Source organism: Amphibalanus amphitrite, unplaced genomic scaffold, assembly GCF_019059575.1.
Source record: "Amphibalanus amphitrite isolate SeventyFive unplaced genomic scaffold, NRLGWU_Aamphi_draft 000674F_arrow, whole genome shotgun sequence".
NCBI classification, from domain to species: domain Eukaryota; kingdom Metazoa; phylum Arthropoda; class Thecostraca; order Balanomorpha; family Balanidae; genus Amphibalanus; species Amphibalanus amphitrite.
This window is the reverse complement of record NW_024882168.1, coordinates 1-17,553: the sequence shown is the minus strand read 5'-3', so window position 1 is coordinate 17,553 and position 17,553 is coordinate 1. Positions and strand designations below refer to the sequence as shown.

At 52.8% G+C, this 17,553-nt stretch overlaps 2 protein-coding genes across 10 annotated transcripts; both read right to left on the bottom strand.

Moving 5' to 3' along the window:
* Positions 1–66: 66 nt before the first annotated feature.
* Positions 67–11,916, bottom strand: LOC122364395. 9 transcript variants are annotated; one of them, XM_043334708.1, is made up of 14 exons: positions 11,854–11,916; positions 11,066–11,140; positions 10,124–10,384; positions 6,833–6,939; positions 6,414–6,535; positions 5,966–6,073; positions 5,569–5,641; positions 4,876–5,050; positions 4,469–4,619; positions 4,037–4,158; positions 3,353–3,687; positions 2,665–3,013; positions 2,158–2,323; positions 67–1,835 (listed from the first exon to the last, which is right to left on the bottom strand). In XM_043334708.1, the coding sequence occupies exons 8-14, from the start codon at positions 5,045–5,047 to the stop codon at positions 524–526; spliced, it is 2,607 nt and encodes an 868-aa protein (XP_043190643.1). In that variant the 5' UTR covers positions 5,048–5,050; positions 5,569–5,641; positions 5,966–6,073; positions 6,414–6,535; positions 6,833–6,939; positions 10,124–10,384; positions 11,066–11,140; positions 11,854–11,916; the 3' UTR covers positions 67–523. The 9 variants fall into 9 exon arrangements, with proteins under 9 accessions (XP_043190643.1, XP_043190646.1, XP_043190647.1 ...); XM_043334711.1 differs by having other exon boundaries at positions 11,846–11,899; XM_043334712.1 differs by having other exon boundaries at positions 11,836–11,855.
* A 512-nt stretch (positions 11,917–12,428) lies between these two features.
* Positions 12,429–17,455, bottom strand: LOC122364398 (probable ATP-dependent RNA helicase DDX28). Its single transcript, XM_043334722.1, has 10 exons — positions 17,305–17,455; positions 16,946–17,095; positions 16,501–16,632; positions 15,890–16,096; positions 15,334–15,484; positions 14,699–14,928; positions 14,206–14,360; positions 13,559–13,742; positions 13,064–13,216; positions 12,429–12,664 (listed from the first exon to the last, which is right to left on the bottom strand). The coding sequence occupies exons 1-10, from the start codon at positions 17,404–17,406 to the stop codon at positions 12,545–12,547; spliced, it is 1,584 nt and encodes a 527-aa protein (XP_043190657.1). The 5' UTR covers positions 17,407–17,455; the 3' UTR covers positions 12,429–12,544.
* Positions 17,456–17,553: the final 98 nt, after the last annotated feature.

Genomic DNA, 17,553 nt, shown 5'->3' with positions numbered 1-17,553 from the left:
CACAAGACCAAAAAGAACTAATTGGTCACACGATCACTTCTTACACACTAGTTAGCAGAGGCCTGATAATTCACACGTGTATTTGCTCACAACCGTAAGTCTGGGATATCACTGCACATATGGTTCACGCACTTGTGACATAATGGGGCGCGACTGAACGCTGAACCGCATCAAAGTTCCAGCGTTTCAGATACAGCCACATCGCTGCCTCACCAAGTGCGAAATCGGCTACCTGCCCAACTCTGGAGACATTGTGCTTAAAGTTCGCACAAATAACGTTAATAGAGAAAACTTACCGGACTAAAACAACAAAGAGCACCAAACATGCCAACAAAACGACTTTCTCTGAGCTTGCAAAAGCGTTATCGGGTAGACGCCCGATAATCGCTGGCATATGGAAACAACACCCGTCTCGACGCAGTTGAACCCGCCTCCCCCCCCCCCCCCGACCCTGGCGCTCAGCTCGGTTCAGTTCGGTCCAGGGCACCGCCGACTGCGTGAGGCCGCTGGCGTCCCGCACCTCTCACCGCTCCGCTCCGCCGAACAGCGCCATGTAGTCACACTGTCCGCACATGTCGGGCAGGTAGCGCTCCAGGAAGTTGTGGCAGTTCTTACCCGCCTTGGCCGTCTCACCCTCGTACAGACACGCGCGCAGCTGCTGGTCCTCCTCCAGAAGCACCAGGTAGCAGGAGAAGCTCGCCAGCGGCTGGGAAGACGGCGCCGGACTGCCGATCGCCCGCAGAGCCCGCTCAGTGATCTCCGTCTCGTAGCTGAGCGTCCGTTTCCGACCCACCAGCTGACTGGCCACCGTCTTGCGGAACTCCCAGGTGGGAAGGTGCGCCACGCATGTATATCCCCGCACGACATTCATCGGCAGGTCGAGGCCGTCGAATTTCATCGTGTTGCACTGGAAACGGAACACGACGCTGAATATCTCCTCGATGAAGCGCGCGCACGCTTCGGCGTACCGAGCGCGCTCCTCGGGGGAGCGAGGAGAGCGCCGGCCGTCGGGGGACTCCATCGGGAGGGAGACGATCCGGTTCGGCTGGCGGTCAAAATCGGCCAGCACTCGGCGGAGCAGCGCCGGGTCTGAGGTGACGTTTCCTTCCCGACGGTCGCTGCCAGTCGGGGCTGAAGCTGGGGCTGTCGAGGTCACAGCCGAGTCGCCGGCGCTGGCACCGCTGCTGGTGACCTCATGTGACTGCTCGCCACTGTTGTGTTTTGCTTTTCTGGACGCAGGCTCTCCGTTCGAGACGTCAGCCGCGTCCAGTGATCTCTTGGAGACGCCGGCGGCCGCGCGGCCGTCAGAGCTCGTCTGGGCTGCCGCCCCGGACGCCGCCTTGACCACGGCCGCCGCAGCCGCCGCCGCCTGAGCCGCCTTGATCTTCTTGACTTTGGGCATCGCCTCCTCGTCAAACAGCCGTTCCAGCGGCATGTCCACCGCCTGCCGACTGCACAGACGGAACCGGTCCAGGCCCGCCTGGTCAAAACTCCGCGCCACGTTAAAGCTGAGCTCCATCGGGTCCTGGATGATGAGCGGTTTGTCGGCGAGCGGTTCCACCCGTCCGGAGGCCACCAGGTCACAGAACCCGGCCCAGACGCCGGGCCGGGCCATCCCCTGGCCGGCCGTCGGATCCTTGAGCGCGGCGCGCGGCAGTATCCGTCCCATCAGCGGGCACACCACCACAGTCTCGGCTGGCAGATCCGCGCAGAACTGGAAGAACTGGCGCAGCAGCCGGCTGACCGGAGTGGCGTTCTCCGTGTGCCAGACGGAGGCCGGAGCGAACGCAGCATTCCACGGTCCGATCAGCATCGGCTCCACGGGCGCCTGACACCTGACGGGACAGGGGGGGGGGGGGGGCACTGTAAGACGCGGTCGGACAGGTGCAGAGTGGAACAGCATTGGCGGCGGGTCATTGGGGTCTTTAGCCCCAATGCTACAAACGAACCACAAAGTGCGTGGCAAATACCACACACCGCCCCAGTTCAAATGTGTGAATGTGAAGGGGCGTGAAAGTAAATTGAGTAGAGCTCTAAGTACACCGAACGATCGACGTCAAACTTATATCCCTCAGCTCCAAACAAATCCTCATTTGAATACATTCCTCAAAGACCCCGTACCGCCTCCCTCCCAGCCCAGCCCTCTCTGCGTCTCACCAGTCGACGGTTGGCAGCACGGGCGGCCGCAGCTGCTGCAGAAAGGTGACCACCAGCAGTGTCAGGCAGTAGCTGGACATGCGACGCGGGTGGTGCTCGCCGCCGGCCAGGTTCCGCCGCTTGGCCCAGAACCGGATCGCCACCGTCAGCGGACGCACGCGCGGGTCTGAGGGACGGGGGGGGGGGTGTTAGACTGCGGCGCGGGGATGAAGCCTCGTTACGAAAATTTCAGCTAGTTTCACTGTCAGAATAACACATAAATGTGCGTCCAACAGGCGACAAAATCCCAAAATCTCGCATCATTCCTTTTAGTTCTTGAAAATATGAAACCCCGCCCGTTGAAACACTTATTTGCAGCCGGCTCCCATTATTACCCAGACAAAGCCGGAGTGGTTTAATCATAAAAAAGTCCACAAAATCCTCTTTCCTTTTTTCCACCTCCCACCATTCCCTTCTACTTTCCATCGATCCCTCCCCTATCATATCCCTGGTTCCTAAACCACTCACCACACTGCATCAGCCACCCAATCAGACGCGAGTTCTGGCACGACATCGGGTCCTTGAAGCTCATATCACAGTCGATGTCCCCCAGCCGAGGCGAGCGGAACTTGACGATGGGCACGCGCGCCTCTGGGATGCGCACCACGCTGGTACAGAGGTGCGTCAGCCGGAACAGCACCTTCCCCACGGCGCGGACCTTGTGCCTGTCGGTGGCGTCCGGCGGCAGGGTGCTGCCGTGACTGTGTGCGTCGATGAACGCGTAGATGTCGAGGTCGCAGCCGCGGAAGCCGAGCCCGCTGACGGACGAGCCGAACGCCTGCACGAGGCACGTGCGGAAATGGGCACGCAGCTCATTCTGTGGAGAGACGACGGGGGCGTCAGAGGCGGATCCGGTCAGGTCACAAATGACAGGGCCAGGCATATGGTAATTTAGAGTGCGAGGCCAGGTGAGGTCGCCGTGTCTTTCACTAGACAGAAATAAGAGATTCAACAGGATGCATATCGCATATGGGGTCGGTCTCCTGCCCAGATTGTGCTTCACAAACCCTCAGCGACTTATATCCTCTTCCGACCTGCAAGAACACCCCACCGCAACCACGCACACTCTCCCCTAGCGCTGACAAGCAGGGACGGACACCTGCCCCCCCCCCCCCCAATTGTGACCCATGGAACCTGCAGTACCCAGCATTCTGACCTGCAGCTCCTGACAGAAGCGGACCCGCTGCTGGTGCTGAGCGGGTGTCAGCAGCAGCTGCCCGCTCAGCCAGCTCAGCACCTCGTCCTCGGTTCGGGTCCGCACCAGGTGGGCCAGTGTGGTCAGAGTCACCGTGAGGTCCAGGTCACCCAGCGTGGTCTGGACGGGAGCGGCGGCGGCCTCTTTCTTCGTGGGGGAGGCGGCCTCTTTCTTGGTGGGGGAGGCGGCGGCTTTCTTGGGGGAGTCGGTGGCTTTCTTGGTGGGGACAGCGGGGGCATTCTTGGTAGGAGCATTTGTCGAGCCATTGGCCTTGGTGGGGGCCGGTGCGGAAGCGGCTGGAAGCAGATAGAAGCACAGGTGGTTAATGCAGTGTGTATAATACCTAGAGATCGAGCAGATGCACACCGGGGAACGCAATGGACACAATCCGTATCACAGGGCACCGCACGCTTCCACAACACACCATGCTTGCACTCACGTGATTTACGGGTAACACAAATATGCACCGAATATCCCAGCAATCGAAGAAAAAAAGACGAAGGAAAAATGAAAGTCAATATGATTGAAGAGTGTTCTGAATAAATTCACGCAAGAAACCGAAATACGATTTAAAAGGATGGATATGAGTGAGCTCACCCATAGTATCGAAAGGAAAGCACGACAAGGCGGATGGTTGCTGCTCACCAAGCTTTTTCAGCTGCTTCTTGTTCAGGGTGGTGCATTTGACCCGCGCTGCTCTGACTTGTGCCGATTCGATGGCCAGTTTGTTTCCCTCGGACAGCGCTAGGACCTCCTCGGCCGGGTTCCTTCGGCAGAGAGTGGGAGGGATGGTAAGAGAGCGCTGCACCGACACTCAGAGGCCGGCCGAGTCAGCATTCGGTAACGTCCGGATTTAAGGTACATGTGGTCATCGGCGCCTAGTATTCAGTAATGGCATGGTTAAGGAACAAACTGAACTGAACTTTTCAATTTTCATTGTTCATTGTAAAGGTAGAATTAGGGCAACGTGGTCAAGATAATAAATATTCTACGAAGAAAATGAGCGATGACATGTCGCAGAGAAAACAAACCACAGTCGATATTATTTATATTGCAACAGTTCAAAGGTATCCTTACTTTTCCCGGAACTGGATGTACACAATTGAGCCCTTCTTGAACTTAGATTTTTCCTTTTCATCGAAAGTACATCTAATATCGGCAATGTTTCCGAATGCATCCAGCGCTCCAAGTACCTGCTGATGTTGAATTTTACTGAGCTTGTCACTCACTGAAACAAAAGACAACGATCACTAACAAGCACAGGGGGTGGGGTGGGGTGGGGGTAAACACGTCCTAAGCATGACACACCAAGTTCGGCTAGTTGAATCAATCCGATATTGATTTTTTGAAGATTCAATGCATTTTGAATGTCTCGCTCATTATTGATACCCAACGTACTGGTAAATATGCTATAATAAAGAACAAACGCCACCGGGCACGTCCACTGGCGGCCCTGAGACTGCCCCAGCCCACACTTGGCTCACCAGAAATGGACAGATAAGTGCTGAGCTCTCCGGTCTGCGCGAACGGCGCTGTGCGGGCCTTTTTCTGGTGCTGCTTTCCCAGCAGGTGGCTCTTCAGACTGCAGTACGACGTCGCTGTTACGTTACAGATGTGGCAGACGGGGTGGCCGCTGCTGCCGCCACCGGCCACCATCGTCTGGGGGGGGGGGGGGGGGAAGGGGCGGTCAGAACAGCTGAACGACGATCGAGAACGACGGCCACGATCTTCTCGACATTAGTTTTGTAAAATGGGTAGGTAATCCGTGTTCAGACGAACGCCTCAGAGCAGTTAGTCAACGATTCATTAGACGGTAGACTGGCTGATTCCAACTAGCAGGATTTTGGGCCTATCCATGACGCACGGTTAAAGAGAATGTTCAGGCCGACAGTCGCAGACTTATAACACAGGCTAAAACGAGTTAGCTGGAGGTCGCATGGTCGCTGACCAGTCATCATTATTTCATGTTGGATGTCGGCCTAACCTAATGCTCTCCCAACCCAACACAACCTCTCATAACCGCGTCAAGCAGCAACGACGAAACTGACCATTCCATTCCCTTCACTAGCTGATAACTGCTCCTCGATAGACTTCATACTCACGATAGGCGGCTATGACTCGCGATATGGTTACTCACTCGCTCATCACTCACTCATTCACGATAAACATCTACTCACGTTGCGGCGTGAAGCCACTGACGCCGCCGATACGGACCCAACCCGCTGCAACTGCTTTACTGAAGACTGCGGCCTGCAAAAGGCAACACGAGGCGATAAGAGAGGAGGACGGCGGCACAACTAGTGCACAGATCGGGACCTGTGATACTGATCGCACGATAAGGTGAATACACATGATAAGCGGTCTGCTCGCTCAACGCGAGGACAGCCTCTGACGTGTCGGCCGTCCTTTCAGAACTTCGACGAATGGACAGAACTGAAGTGAAACATTGACAGAAACTGCCGATGCGACTGCGACTCGAGAGGGATTATCCGTAATATCATATGAGGAGAGCCAGACAACAGCACAAACTATGATCGAGCCACTTAAAGTCGGGCCGAAGGAACGGACACGCACCTGTTTTGGCGTCCACAATCTTCTTGAAGTACTTGGGTTTCAGGAAACCCTGCTCGTCGCCCGGAGTGAGAATTACGCCGTTGGATGACTTGAAAAACTTGATCCCATCTGAAAAAGACAAACACCAAATTAGTAACTAGCTAGCGACAGAGCACACAACTAACACTGATTTTTTTGGCCTGCTATGCCCGAATAACTTATCACCTACCTATCTTAGCAGTTGCATCATCCATAACGGCAGGCATCCGTTTCCGTTGCTGGAGCGGGCTCTGAATCAGACATGACGCCCACCTACGATATTGTAGCAGTTAGCCTGCGATGGCGATGCAACTGTCCTGCGATATCACTTTAACTGATCTGCGATGACCGGAACTGACCTACCATGTCGCATAGACGACCTGTGATGACTCAGCCCATCACCGACCTGCGACAGGATGATACAACTGACCTGCGATGGCGCTGTCAATGTCGACGTGGATGTGCAGCTGACAGCTTGATCTCATGCCGCTGATGACCCCCTGACTGCCCGACACGCCTGAAGCCAGGTGGACATGCTGGCGGCTCATACGACTGGGGGCAGACGGGCAGAGGGTTAGATAGGGAGGAGAGGAGGGAGGAACGCCCGCCGGGATACTGTTAGAAGACAGAACCTATGGGGGTGGGGGTACCCAACTTAACATGAAATATGCTAAGAATGTTGACCAACTGAAGCACTGACAGCTTACAAATGTTGGGGATCCCTAAGTGAGTTTTGTTAGAAGCTGCGACGATGAATTCATAATTCGAATCCCCGATAATTCTCATGAGCTGTAACCGATCGACTAGGTCACCGGCGGCAAACATATAACTATAACTGAAGATACTAACCTCAGCCCCTGCCGCTTGATGCTATCTAGGCACTTGAAGTAGGTGCCATGCACAACTGTGGGGAAATCTTTACCAGACAGGATTGGCTCCAACTCCAAATCTAAAACCTGAGAAACAAACCGCAAACAATGTCAATCAGCTAACAACATACTCAATCCAATGGAGGCATGTCAGCCTACCCCCTCACTTCTCGTTAACTTTCTAATTCATCGACATCTTATCATTCGTTCAGGTGCTTTATCGGCTAGCATTGTTAACGGGAAATGGACTGAACTTTGCAGGCGACGTCTACGTTCTTTCTTTAAACTGACAGACGCTGTGTGGGCCAGCACTCTGCTGGTTATCTGCCGCATCCTGCCCCGTTAAGAACATTCAGAATCACCGTACTCGAGGTCCTTGGGCGCCGACTAGGCTTCCTTTCGATCAGCGGGATTTGTACATAGCAGTCTTCAGTGTTCAGGAGCCCCCCCCCCCCGTCACCCAAATGACGTCATGGGCTCAGCCTGATTGCCGGGTCGGTAGTACTCCGGATATCTCCCACGATAACAGGCCAAATCATGGTCGTAGTCGTTTATTACAATTACTTCACACAGTGGTTATTAACCCGCGCCGTGCTGGTGGCCTGAACTTTCCGCCGAGTGCTGGGGGGGGGCGTTTTCACGCCCCCCCCGTCTAACTCGGCTCCTGGGCCACGTAGCGACACGCGGTAAGCGGCAATCGAAAGAGCGTCAAAAATAAGGACGAAAACACTTCGGTCATTTTTTGGGTCAGGTCAAAGGTCAGGTCACCAGAGGTCACCAAAGGTAAAATGTTGACTATTTCAACATTTTGAAAACTGCCAACGGCTATCTCGGGAACCGATAGAGCTACAGCGCCGCGGAAAAGCGCATTCGATAGCCCTTTTACAGAACTTTCTGAGTAATGTTCTCAGATTTGACCTCAGGTCAACGGTTTAGCCTCCAGAGGGCAAAAACTCCAAAAATAGCCGTTTTTACGAAAAACGTTTTTTCGTCAATAACTTTTGACTCATAAGCGCCATGACATTACTTTTGCCAGCATCGTGTTCCTCTCGTCGAGACGCGTCGAATGAACTATTGGTTGACCTTGAAAGGTCATTTTGAAAATTTGACCTCAGGTCAAGGTCATGACCTGACCGAAAAGGGTCATGTTGCATATCAGTCGATCCGTATCGTCGAGCTGAACACATCTGACGTGTTTTCACCGCTCTAGCACGTCTCTATCAAAAGTTATAGCCAAAAAACTGCTGGCGACCGTTCATGACCTGAGATGACCTCAGGGGCACACAGAGGGGTCACAGGTGCATTTTTCCTATTCAGTGTGTCATGTTTACCTATGAACCGATGTTTGAGAGCGTTTTGAACGATATTCGTCCAAAAGAGGCGCATTTCAATTTTCTCCCATTGACTTATAATGGAGAGGTCGCAAAATTGACCTGACCTTAGGTCACAGATATCAAAAATCCGAGATATACATTTTATACATACTGTTACTCATATCAATCGCTGAAAGTTTCAAAGTGATCGTTCAGTCGGTGTAGCTATAGCGAGCCTTTGAACTTTTTCTGAGGTAAGGTCACTTGACGTGACCTGGTGACCTGACCTTGAACGGCCTAGGTCTGAAATTTTCACAACATGTGCGGAAATGATGTAGGAACACGTGTACCAAAAACGGCGGCGCTGCGCGCCGCCGTTTTTGAGATATTCGCGAAAAACCTGAGGGGGGGGGGCGTAAAAACGCCCCCCCCCCAGCACGGCGCGGGTTAATAATTCGATTGAGTGGTTAGCATATTCTGCGAGATCCACATAAGCATTTTGTGGTGCATGAGCAAGTGGGTCTGCAAGTGGCTGCATATTGCGTAATTAACAATGCACATCAAACCGCTCATATTGCATACATTATCATCACACATTATCTTTTGTGATCAACAGGCAATACACAGCGCTACATTCATTCGTGCGTGAGAACGCATCGCAAGGCACCGAGTTCAGATACCGCCCGCTCGCAGACCGATACAAACTGAACACTACTGCTGGGTGACGCCACCGGCGGCGCGCTACATCTATAGTTCGGCAGTCGTCACACCGTCCGCGGTGGACTCAAGCCACTCGGACGCTGCCACGGAGCCGGGCGTCACACTGGGGTGGTCGGGATCGGGTTCGGGGTCGGGACTAGAGTCCGGGGAGCTCGCCGAGCGGCGGCCGCGGCGCTCGAGCGGAGTGTGTTTCAGATCGGCCGAGTTGGTGCGTCGGTCAGCCGGCGCCACTTGGAGCCGCTCCAGCGAATTAATGAACACATACCGCGAGAACAGCATGTAGAGCACGCGGAACCAGACGATCTGCGAGCGGTGCTGCCCCATAGCGTGCTGTATCCGCGACCACTCGTCCAGCGAGACCAGTGACACCACCTCGCTGGTCAGCAGCGTCAGCGGCACGTCCAGGAAGCTGCTGAACTTGCGCAGCAGGTTGACGGTGGGCACGCAGTAGACGGCGCACTCCGTCGGCAGCCGCCCCTCGCGCAGCAGGTGCAGCAGCCCGTAGAAGCAGCTGCGGTGGTTGCGGTGGTAGCTGACGCCGTGGGGGTCGAAAGAAACCACAGTGTCGATGTCCAGGCTCATCACGTGTTGGAGAATCAGCTCCGAGACGAGTGCGTCGTTCCACGAGCGGCCCGGGTGGTCCGGCAGCCGAGAGTGCCTCAGGAGGATGACATTCTCCCGTTTAATGCCCAGCACCTGACAGCTCCGGTAGAGCTCCTCCTTCCGCACCTTACCCCTTCCGTCGTAATCCCCCGTGCTCAGGCAGAGCAGGTAGACCAGACAGCCCGGCTGTCGCAGCAGACCGACCACCGTCGGCCCGAAGAACATACACTCGTCGTCCGGGTGGGCGGTGACGATTAGCGCGCGCCGGGCGGCCCCCAGCGGACCCCAGTGTCGCCGGCGGCGGCACCACTCGGCCGATAACAAGTACACGGTGAAACCGAGGGCGATCAACGCCATGGACAGTGACGTGAGGTCTAGCATTTTGGCCGTGCGTCTGAGTACGTTGTGTAAATAACAGAGGGTGCACAAAGAGGTTTAACACTCTAAACACTCCCTAGTTTACACCAGAGCAGTGAGGAAAGCCCCTCCCCTGGCACGGTCTAGGCGCGGGTCCGATAGCAGCGGGGGACGGACTGCGGCTCAGCCTCAGCGGTATGGGAGTGCGGGCTCCTGCGGCGGGGGGCGGACTGCGGCACTGAGGGCGGGCTCCCCGGGGCCGTCGGGCCGGCTCTCACCGGCAGAGAGTGGCCCTGGTTGGCGCGGATCAGCAGACCCTCGGCGGCGTCCTCTCGCAGTGTGAACCGTTGCTTGTCGTTCCGCTCCACCACCCGACGGATGTCCGACTCGGTGTACTGGCGCAGCGCGGGTCGCGCGAGCACAGCGCGCACTGGCAGAAACCCTCCCGGCAGCAGACGGAGCCCCTCGCGCTCGGCGCCGTGCCGCAGCAGCCACGACAGCCGCTTACTCAGCGTCTTGTCGTGACCAGCCTGGGCGCCCTGACAGTGGCAGAGAGGAGGGGGAGTCATATTGGAACCTTCACTGTTGGAACATCTGATGAAAACATGCCGATAAATAATTTGGAACATTTTTTTTTCTCCCAGACAACAGCTGGCATCAACAGTCAAAAGTAAAAAGTCAGATTCAATTGAACAAGTGATTCTGTGACAACTTCGATTGCACATCTTACACCACTTATTCATCAGATTAATAATTTTGTTTCCTCTTATTGGCCTAGTGACTGATATGTCTGGCCTACAAACCTATAATATTGGAATTCAAACTAATTAGAATACCTATTGTCTAGCTATTACAGCCACAACCTAGTTCCAATTTCCATGAAGTACTAAGATGGGGTTCAATCCAGAGGATATTACAACAGAAAGTAGAAACTCATCTGCCATATTCACAGGCCACAGCTCATTTAACTTCAGAAGCAAACTCAAACAAACCAGTTAAATAGGTACTGGCAGATTGATGCAAAAAAAAGGCAAGGAAAATACATGCTACCAGGGATTTTCTTTGAGGTCCTGAAGAAGCTTTGTACAATTGCCAACACCCAAATAAACATTGGTGTGTAAATATTAAAAAAAGTACCTACATAATAAGACAAACTTACTGGTATTTTGGTGAAAGTTAAGAAATGCTAGTTAGCTTACCACAATGTCATATAATCTTACCTGCATTGGACAGCAGATAAGATGTGAGTCCTGCCCACTTGAACATCAGATGACAAGAGTGAGTTCTTTACCCGTCTGGAACATCAAAATAGCAATAAATACCCAAACCAGTGGCAATACCAATAGCTTGAAATTTAAATACTTATCAGTACCATGTAACCAGTCTGTGATGCTTCAAAGAAACAGGTCAATAAAATCAAAACTTTAATGATACTCTCGATTGGCAGCACAAAACAAAATTCACGCAATGCTCTTCGCCTGCAGACAGCAAACGCACCTTGCACCAATAATGTGCCTGCAATTCCTGCCACCCCGACTGTTAAAGAAATTAACCCAACCCACTGCCATAGCAAGTACACTGACTGTAGAAAAAAAACTTGAGCAGCAGAAGGCATTCATGCTCAGTTTCAAAGAAATGTAAGCAGAATTGTTTCTCATTCCGATTCATTACCATGGAAACTGACAAAAGCTGGCAGTATCGGGTAGCAACTAGCAAGATGACGATGTATTACAACACGATCAGGTGAATGACACGTTTTATGTCACATTCGTGACTTAAATTCATTTAACTTATAATTATTTGATATACCAAATGAGTTAAATTGAAATTAAAATCAAAGTCAGATCAATCAAAGGACAATCTGAATCTATCAGTCAAACTAAAGCCATGGCAATGTCACATTCACAGAGAAAATGAAGGTAGTGTTTACTTCGATACCCATGTTTTATGTATCCAACAAACCAGAAAAAAGTGAATAAATAGTAAATACAATAAATTACCTACTAACCTATCCACGTCTCTGACGCCGAAAGTGATCCTCAATCAAGGATCATGAAATTCTAAAAAACTGCATCACCTCCCATTGGTAAATGACGTCAAATAAAAATTTACCATTTTGCCACCTATCACTTATATCTGACTCTATAATATGAACAAAACATAATATCTTCTTAAATTTATATACCAGTAACATTTGAAAATAATAATCATGTTTAGTTGTACTAACTTGAGCATTGGCGTCACTTGTCTCCCTTGCAGTCTTGAAGCAGGCAGTCTAGCGACTTTTCTCAAAATCCCTAGTTTGTAACTCGATTCCGCAAGACGAAAAACCGACTGCCGCCAGAAGAATCTTGCCTAGAAGCTCGCTGCCAGCGCCAGCGCTACAGGCCTATCACCGGTAATGACACTAGAAAATGAATACACCTTCCGGAAGCGGAACGATGGTGGAACCTTCAAGAGCCAATCGACCTCATCGGTCCCGATCGCACGGAACTCATCGTGAACTTCGGCGGCCCGCTTCCTTCCCAGGCGCACCGATGGCGTTTATGACGTCCCAGCTCCACTTTTCAACTCATACTCCAATTCTGACTAGCATGATCTCTATATTTTTGTACATCAACAATGAACAATTCGTACAAAATGAGCACCATTCAGGCCCCCCGACTGCCCCCGGGGCCGGGGCAGCGGTCTCGGCCCCGTCAGCTCCGCCGCCGCCGCTGCTGCTGACTGGTCGCCTCCTTCCGCATCATCCGCTTGGCGATGATGTCCTTGATGTTGGCGTCGACGTTCCACAGCGGCTCGCCAGTGCGCGCCGCCCTCTGCCGGGAGAGACATACATCAGTACATATGAAACCGGGCGGGCAGGGGAGGGAGATGTGTCAAACGCAGAGTGGAGTGGGAAGATCGGGCTGCGGGTAACTTAGCACCGCCTCGAGAGCCTACTAAATATAAGGCGAAGCATCAATGTGTGACTGACGTAAAGGTTCCTGAACACAACACTCAGCAATGAGCATTTTAATGAGGCAATTAAGACCATTAACAAGGCATCATCCTTGAGTAAAGAGCACATATTTATTTAGTCCCGACACGAACATTAGTATCAAACCGATATCGCAAGTGGAGCGGGGAGCTTGAACGGACGCATGTGCGAGTGTGTGGGAGGAAAGTTAACATTTTGGTGGGGGAAGTCTCATAAGAGCACCACAGTGTTCCCGCACCTCGATCCGCTGCGCGATGGCGACGTCGAGCGGTCGGCTGACGAAGCTGGTGACGGTGCCGGCCCGCTCGCTGCCCGCGCGGCCCACGCGGCCCGCCCGGTGGATGTAGTCGGACGTATTCCACGGAAAGTCAAAGTTGATGACGTGCTCCACCTGACGGGGATAGCGGACGACGAGTCAGTCAAGGTTCACACTGTCAGCAGTCAGCGACGGTTTATTGGGGTCAAATAAAATATATTTAGTAGCTAAAGAGGAAAACTCGTAACACGAAATCACCGAGCAGTGATGGCAATGTATTCAAAATCGGCTAACGTCTTGGCTTCAAGCTTTTATACGTATAACGCCACGGCGACGCTCGAGCCTCCCAGAAGTTTGGAGTGTAATGTGTATCCTAGTGCTTCCTACTCGGGAAGTGAGCTATTCGACCCTATCCAATAGCCATGCAGCATCTCTATCATATTACGCACTCCCCTAACACTCTCCCCGCCCACTCACCCGGCAGCTGTCCAGTCCGCGACTGACCAGGTCCGTGCAGGACAGCACGGCCGGCTCCCCGGCCAGGAACGCCGCCCACCGGCCCTGGCGCAGCTTGTAGTGCAGCCGGCCGCTGACGTTCAGACAGTCCACGCCACTCTCGTTCAGGTGCAGACTCACCCAGTCGCACGTCGGAGCGTTGTTGCTGGGGGGCCGGGAGGGGTAGGCGTTAGTGAGCGTCATAAATCGTGTAGCAGTAGGCCAGCTACAGATTAACATTCGAGGTTCAAGGTACAGATTATTAAGTTTTTTTTTGAGCTCATGAACACCCGGGAGAACACCCGGAACATCTGAAACAGACTCTTTCCGCATTCAGGAAATCGCATGCGGGAGGTCCGTGCGATTGAGCGAGCGTGCTTCCATGTATTTGAATAGGGTCTCGCATACAATTTCCTTACTGCGGAAAGAGTCTTTCAGGCTTTAGCTAGACGACAGCTGCCGTACTCAGATCCTGGTAGATCAACGCAATTGGACCGTCATGGCTGTAGGTTTCTCATCTAAAACATAAGTCATATTGCCAAAATAAGATCTATTCTTCTCTTATCCACCACAAGTTACGGTTTCTGAACCAAACCTCAGCGTGCCACCATTCGAGCCCAACTGCTCACCTGAACACGATGACGGGCTCGCGTCTCTCCGTCGCCTCTCGACAGAGTCGCACCAGCGCGTCGGCCCGCTGCGCCGGGCCCAGTCGCAGGAAACTCTGCTGCACGTGCGGCAGGAGGTGGTGGAGCCGCGCGGACGTCACCCGGCTCACCTGACCCTGCGGGGGGGGGGGGGCGGGGGAGTCAGACAATTGGTTGTTGTTTTTTGACGACGCGTAGACAACTGTAGGGGAAATGCCTCAGTTGTGGTATCAATATTTAGGAAAAAGCCGATATTGATGATAAAAATTAAACACAAAAGAAAACTGAGCTACCTACGTTGTCACTCGTCATCCTAGCTGATTACAAAATAATCGAAGCAATCGATCGATCTAATCAGCAATCGATCAGCAATCGATCTAACCATAGCCGGCCGTTCATAACCGAACACAGTCACACTCACCCCACCATTCCCAAGCGCTACCCTCCACCGGACACACATCCATCGTCCACCCACCGTCACCAGTCCCTCCAGCAGCGAGTCCAGGTTACGGGGCAGAGTGGCCGCCAGTAGTGTGAGTGCCGTGGCCGGACCGCCGCCATCCCCCGGCCGCTGCAGATCCCCAGACAGAGCAGACAGAGGCAAACGGGAGAGCAGGCGACGGACGTCCTCTCGGAACGAGTCGTCCAGGAGGGTGTCAGCCTCGTCCAGGATGACCTGGGAGACCCGGGAGAGGTCCAGGATACCTGCCAGGCACGGACCGAACGGACCATAATTAACCGGGGACGATGGCAGGGGATAATGCGTTATAACAACGGGACAGACAAGTGATTCACAACAGCCAGGAAACGATAACTGAGGCAGGTTCACGATATAAGATAGGCACGGATCAGTGAGACCAATATCACAATATCAACGATAAGAGCTGCCGAAATCGAGACAATTTCCCACGTAATATTTAATATTACGTGGGAACGTAATATTAGATATTACACGTAATATTTAATATCACGTCACGTAATATTTAAACTGGAGTGGCCAAGTAACAACTCGAGGAAAACTGCATTGAACTGAGTACAAATAGGATACTTCAGTTGTGGACGACGTGTCACAGCGGCCGCGGCGTTGCCACGCGCGCACGCCCAACGTACCGACGCTGTGCAGTTTGCTGAGGGCCCCGAACGAGGCAACCAGCACGTCCATGGGCAGCACCGTGGGTCGCTCCATCTTCCGCTTGGTCCGGCCGCCGAGCAGCATCCTGACGTGGAGCGGCAGGTCGGCCGTCATGGCCAACAGCACGTCCTGGAAGAAGGGAATACGTGTGGACAGTCAGTGAGGGACATCCGCGCCAAACAGTCAACAGAAAACGTAACGGTTAGATACAGCATCCGAAACAGGATGACAGTAGAGGGCATCTGTTTCAGAAGTCATACATCGGCAGAACCTGAGTGCTGCAGCTGGGCGAGGCCGGTGAGGCTAGCTGACTTGTTGGACAATATAAGCATAACAATCGGACAAAGCAAGACGTAAGCACCTATCTGTATTTTACATAAGAAATTTATTCAAATAGGTAGTCCCACCCAGGTGTAGTCTCCCTGTAATCACCCCATACGTTATATGACCCATGAACAATATCCCACTATACGCTCTATGAGCTATCATGAACCATCTCCATGAAATCCGAGCACCCTCTCGATCCCCACCTACCCTGATCTGCACTGCCAGTTCTCTACCGGGCGTCACTATGAGCGCCCGCGGTCGGTTGGTGTCCTCGCGCGGTCCGCTCGCGGAGGGAGGCGTCTCCGCCAGCAGCCTGTGCAGCATCGGCGCCGCGGCTGCCACCGTCTTACCGCAGCCCGTCTCCGCAGCCACCAGGGTGTCGGAGCCGGACAGCAGGCGGGGGATGGCGCGGCGCTGCGGGGAGAGAGAGAACGATAGTCAGAGGATGGAATAGGACGGTTACAAGGTACAATATGGTCACTGGTTACTGGTGAGTGTGTGGTTAGAAAAACGACAGAGTTAGGACTTACATACGATAAAGTTCGCATCGATAAAGTTCGCTGATACGGTCATAGTACGGTCAAAGTAATGCCAAAGTTCGATCGGAGTGCAATGCTGCCGTATAAAGGCAAAACCCATTATGTTCGGTTGACCAGAGGAAGGAATGGCCTCTGACCCGACATAATAGTTTTTGCCTTTGCACAGCAGAACGAGAGTATCGGCTTTCTTTCATTCCTTCGCACGACGAAATTATCGCTAATAATGTGGCAACAGGCAAAGCAACACTTGGACCGTCCTACAGCGTCCAAGAAGCGTACCTGGATTTCCGTCGGTGTTACAATGTCCATCTTTTGTAGGTTGGCCACGATATCGGCATTCAGACCTAGCTCAGCAAAAGACGACACCGTAGTGTGGCGCTGATCACTGCTGTCCAGTGCAGAATCGGAATCCTGAAACAGCATCATAACGTCATCAAGACGGGCACACGGGAGTAAGCAGTGAGCTCAAACCAACACAGTGCCAGTGGTAGTTGAGCACTGGCGCCGGTGAAGAAAACGAATAGCTGAATTTATGCTCACATAATTTTTCGTCAGTGAGACAGACGGCCCATATTTTGCATCAACATCTCAATAATGCACAGTTCCAGAAAGGAGTAACAGACCACAAACCAAATCTCTTGAGCTGTTCCCTAACCCACCAGGCATCCTCCCCGTCACTCACTACCCCTCCCCACCCCTCCCCTCTCTCCCTGTCCCCGCTCACCAGATCGGTCCGTGCACAGACGGTGAAGTGATCACCCCGGGACCGGGTGTGGTGCCATCCTCTCGAGGCCAGCTGCACGCCCGTGGCACGAGGGTAACTCTGGCCCAGGTAGTGGTTCAAATGGGTGTCCTTGCAGCGGACGACGCATACCTGGATACGGGAGGGAGATCGTATGAACCGAAAATACTGAGAAAATATGACGGCAGTGTGGGTGTGAAGTGACACTTGACAGCTTCAACTGGCATCTCTTTATTCTCTAATGGCGCAGACTTACTTCACAGTGCATTGCAATGTCACTGAAATAAATGATATTTGAAAATCGGTACAACAGACAGCAATGATTGATTTCCATTACCTACCTCTTTATTGCCCTTCCGTGATTCAGTACGGATTGCTTCGAGACGTTTTATTGCATGCCTTTTTTCTTCCTTTCTCTTCCTTTTCTCCAAATTTTGCTGCATAAACTTAGGAACTGTGATGACTGGGAAGTCACTCTGAAATCTTACTGGTACCACCCTGAAAAGAAAGAAAACTTGAGAATCAACATCTCTAATAATAGGAATAATACATAATTATTGTCAAGTTGAATGCCAAGCTTATAAAAAATT

Bases quoted from the DNA above. Each gene is read 5' to 3' on its own strand.
- LOC122364395 (XM_043334708.1), bottom strand. From the start codon at position 5,047: ATGGTGGCCGGTGGCGGCAGCAGCGGCCACCCCGTCTGCCACATCTGT. The intron at 3,688-4,036 runs GTGAGCAGCAAC...ATCTGCTTCCAG, and splicing joins GAAGCAGCTGAAAAAGCTTG to CCGCTTCCGCACCGGCCCCC. The intron at 2,324-2,664 runs GTGAGTGGTTTA...CCCGTCCCTCAG, and splicing joins TGGGTGGCTGATGCAGTGTG to ACCCGCGCGTGCGTCCGCTG.
- LOC122364398 (XM_043334722.1), bottom strand. From the start codon at position 17,406: ATGCAGCAAAATTTGGAGAAAAGGAAGAGAAAGGAAGAAAAAAGGCAT. The intron at 16,097-16,500 runs GTACGCTTCTTG...CTCTCCCCGCAG, and splicing joins TAACACCGACGGAAATCCAG to CGCCGCGCCATCCCCCGCCT. The intron at 13,217-13,558 runs GTGAGTGGGCGG...TATCCCCGTCAG, and splicing joins GCGGACTGGACAGCTGCCGG to GTGGAGCACGTCATCAACTT.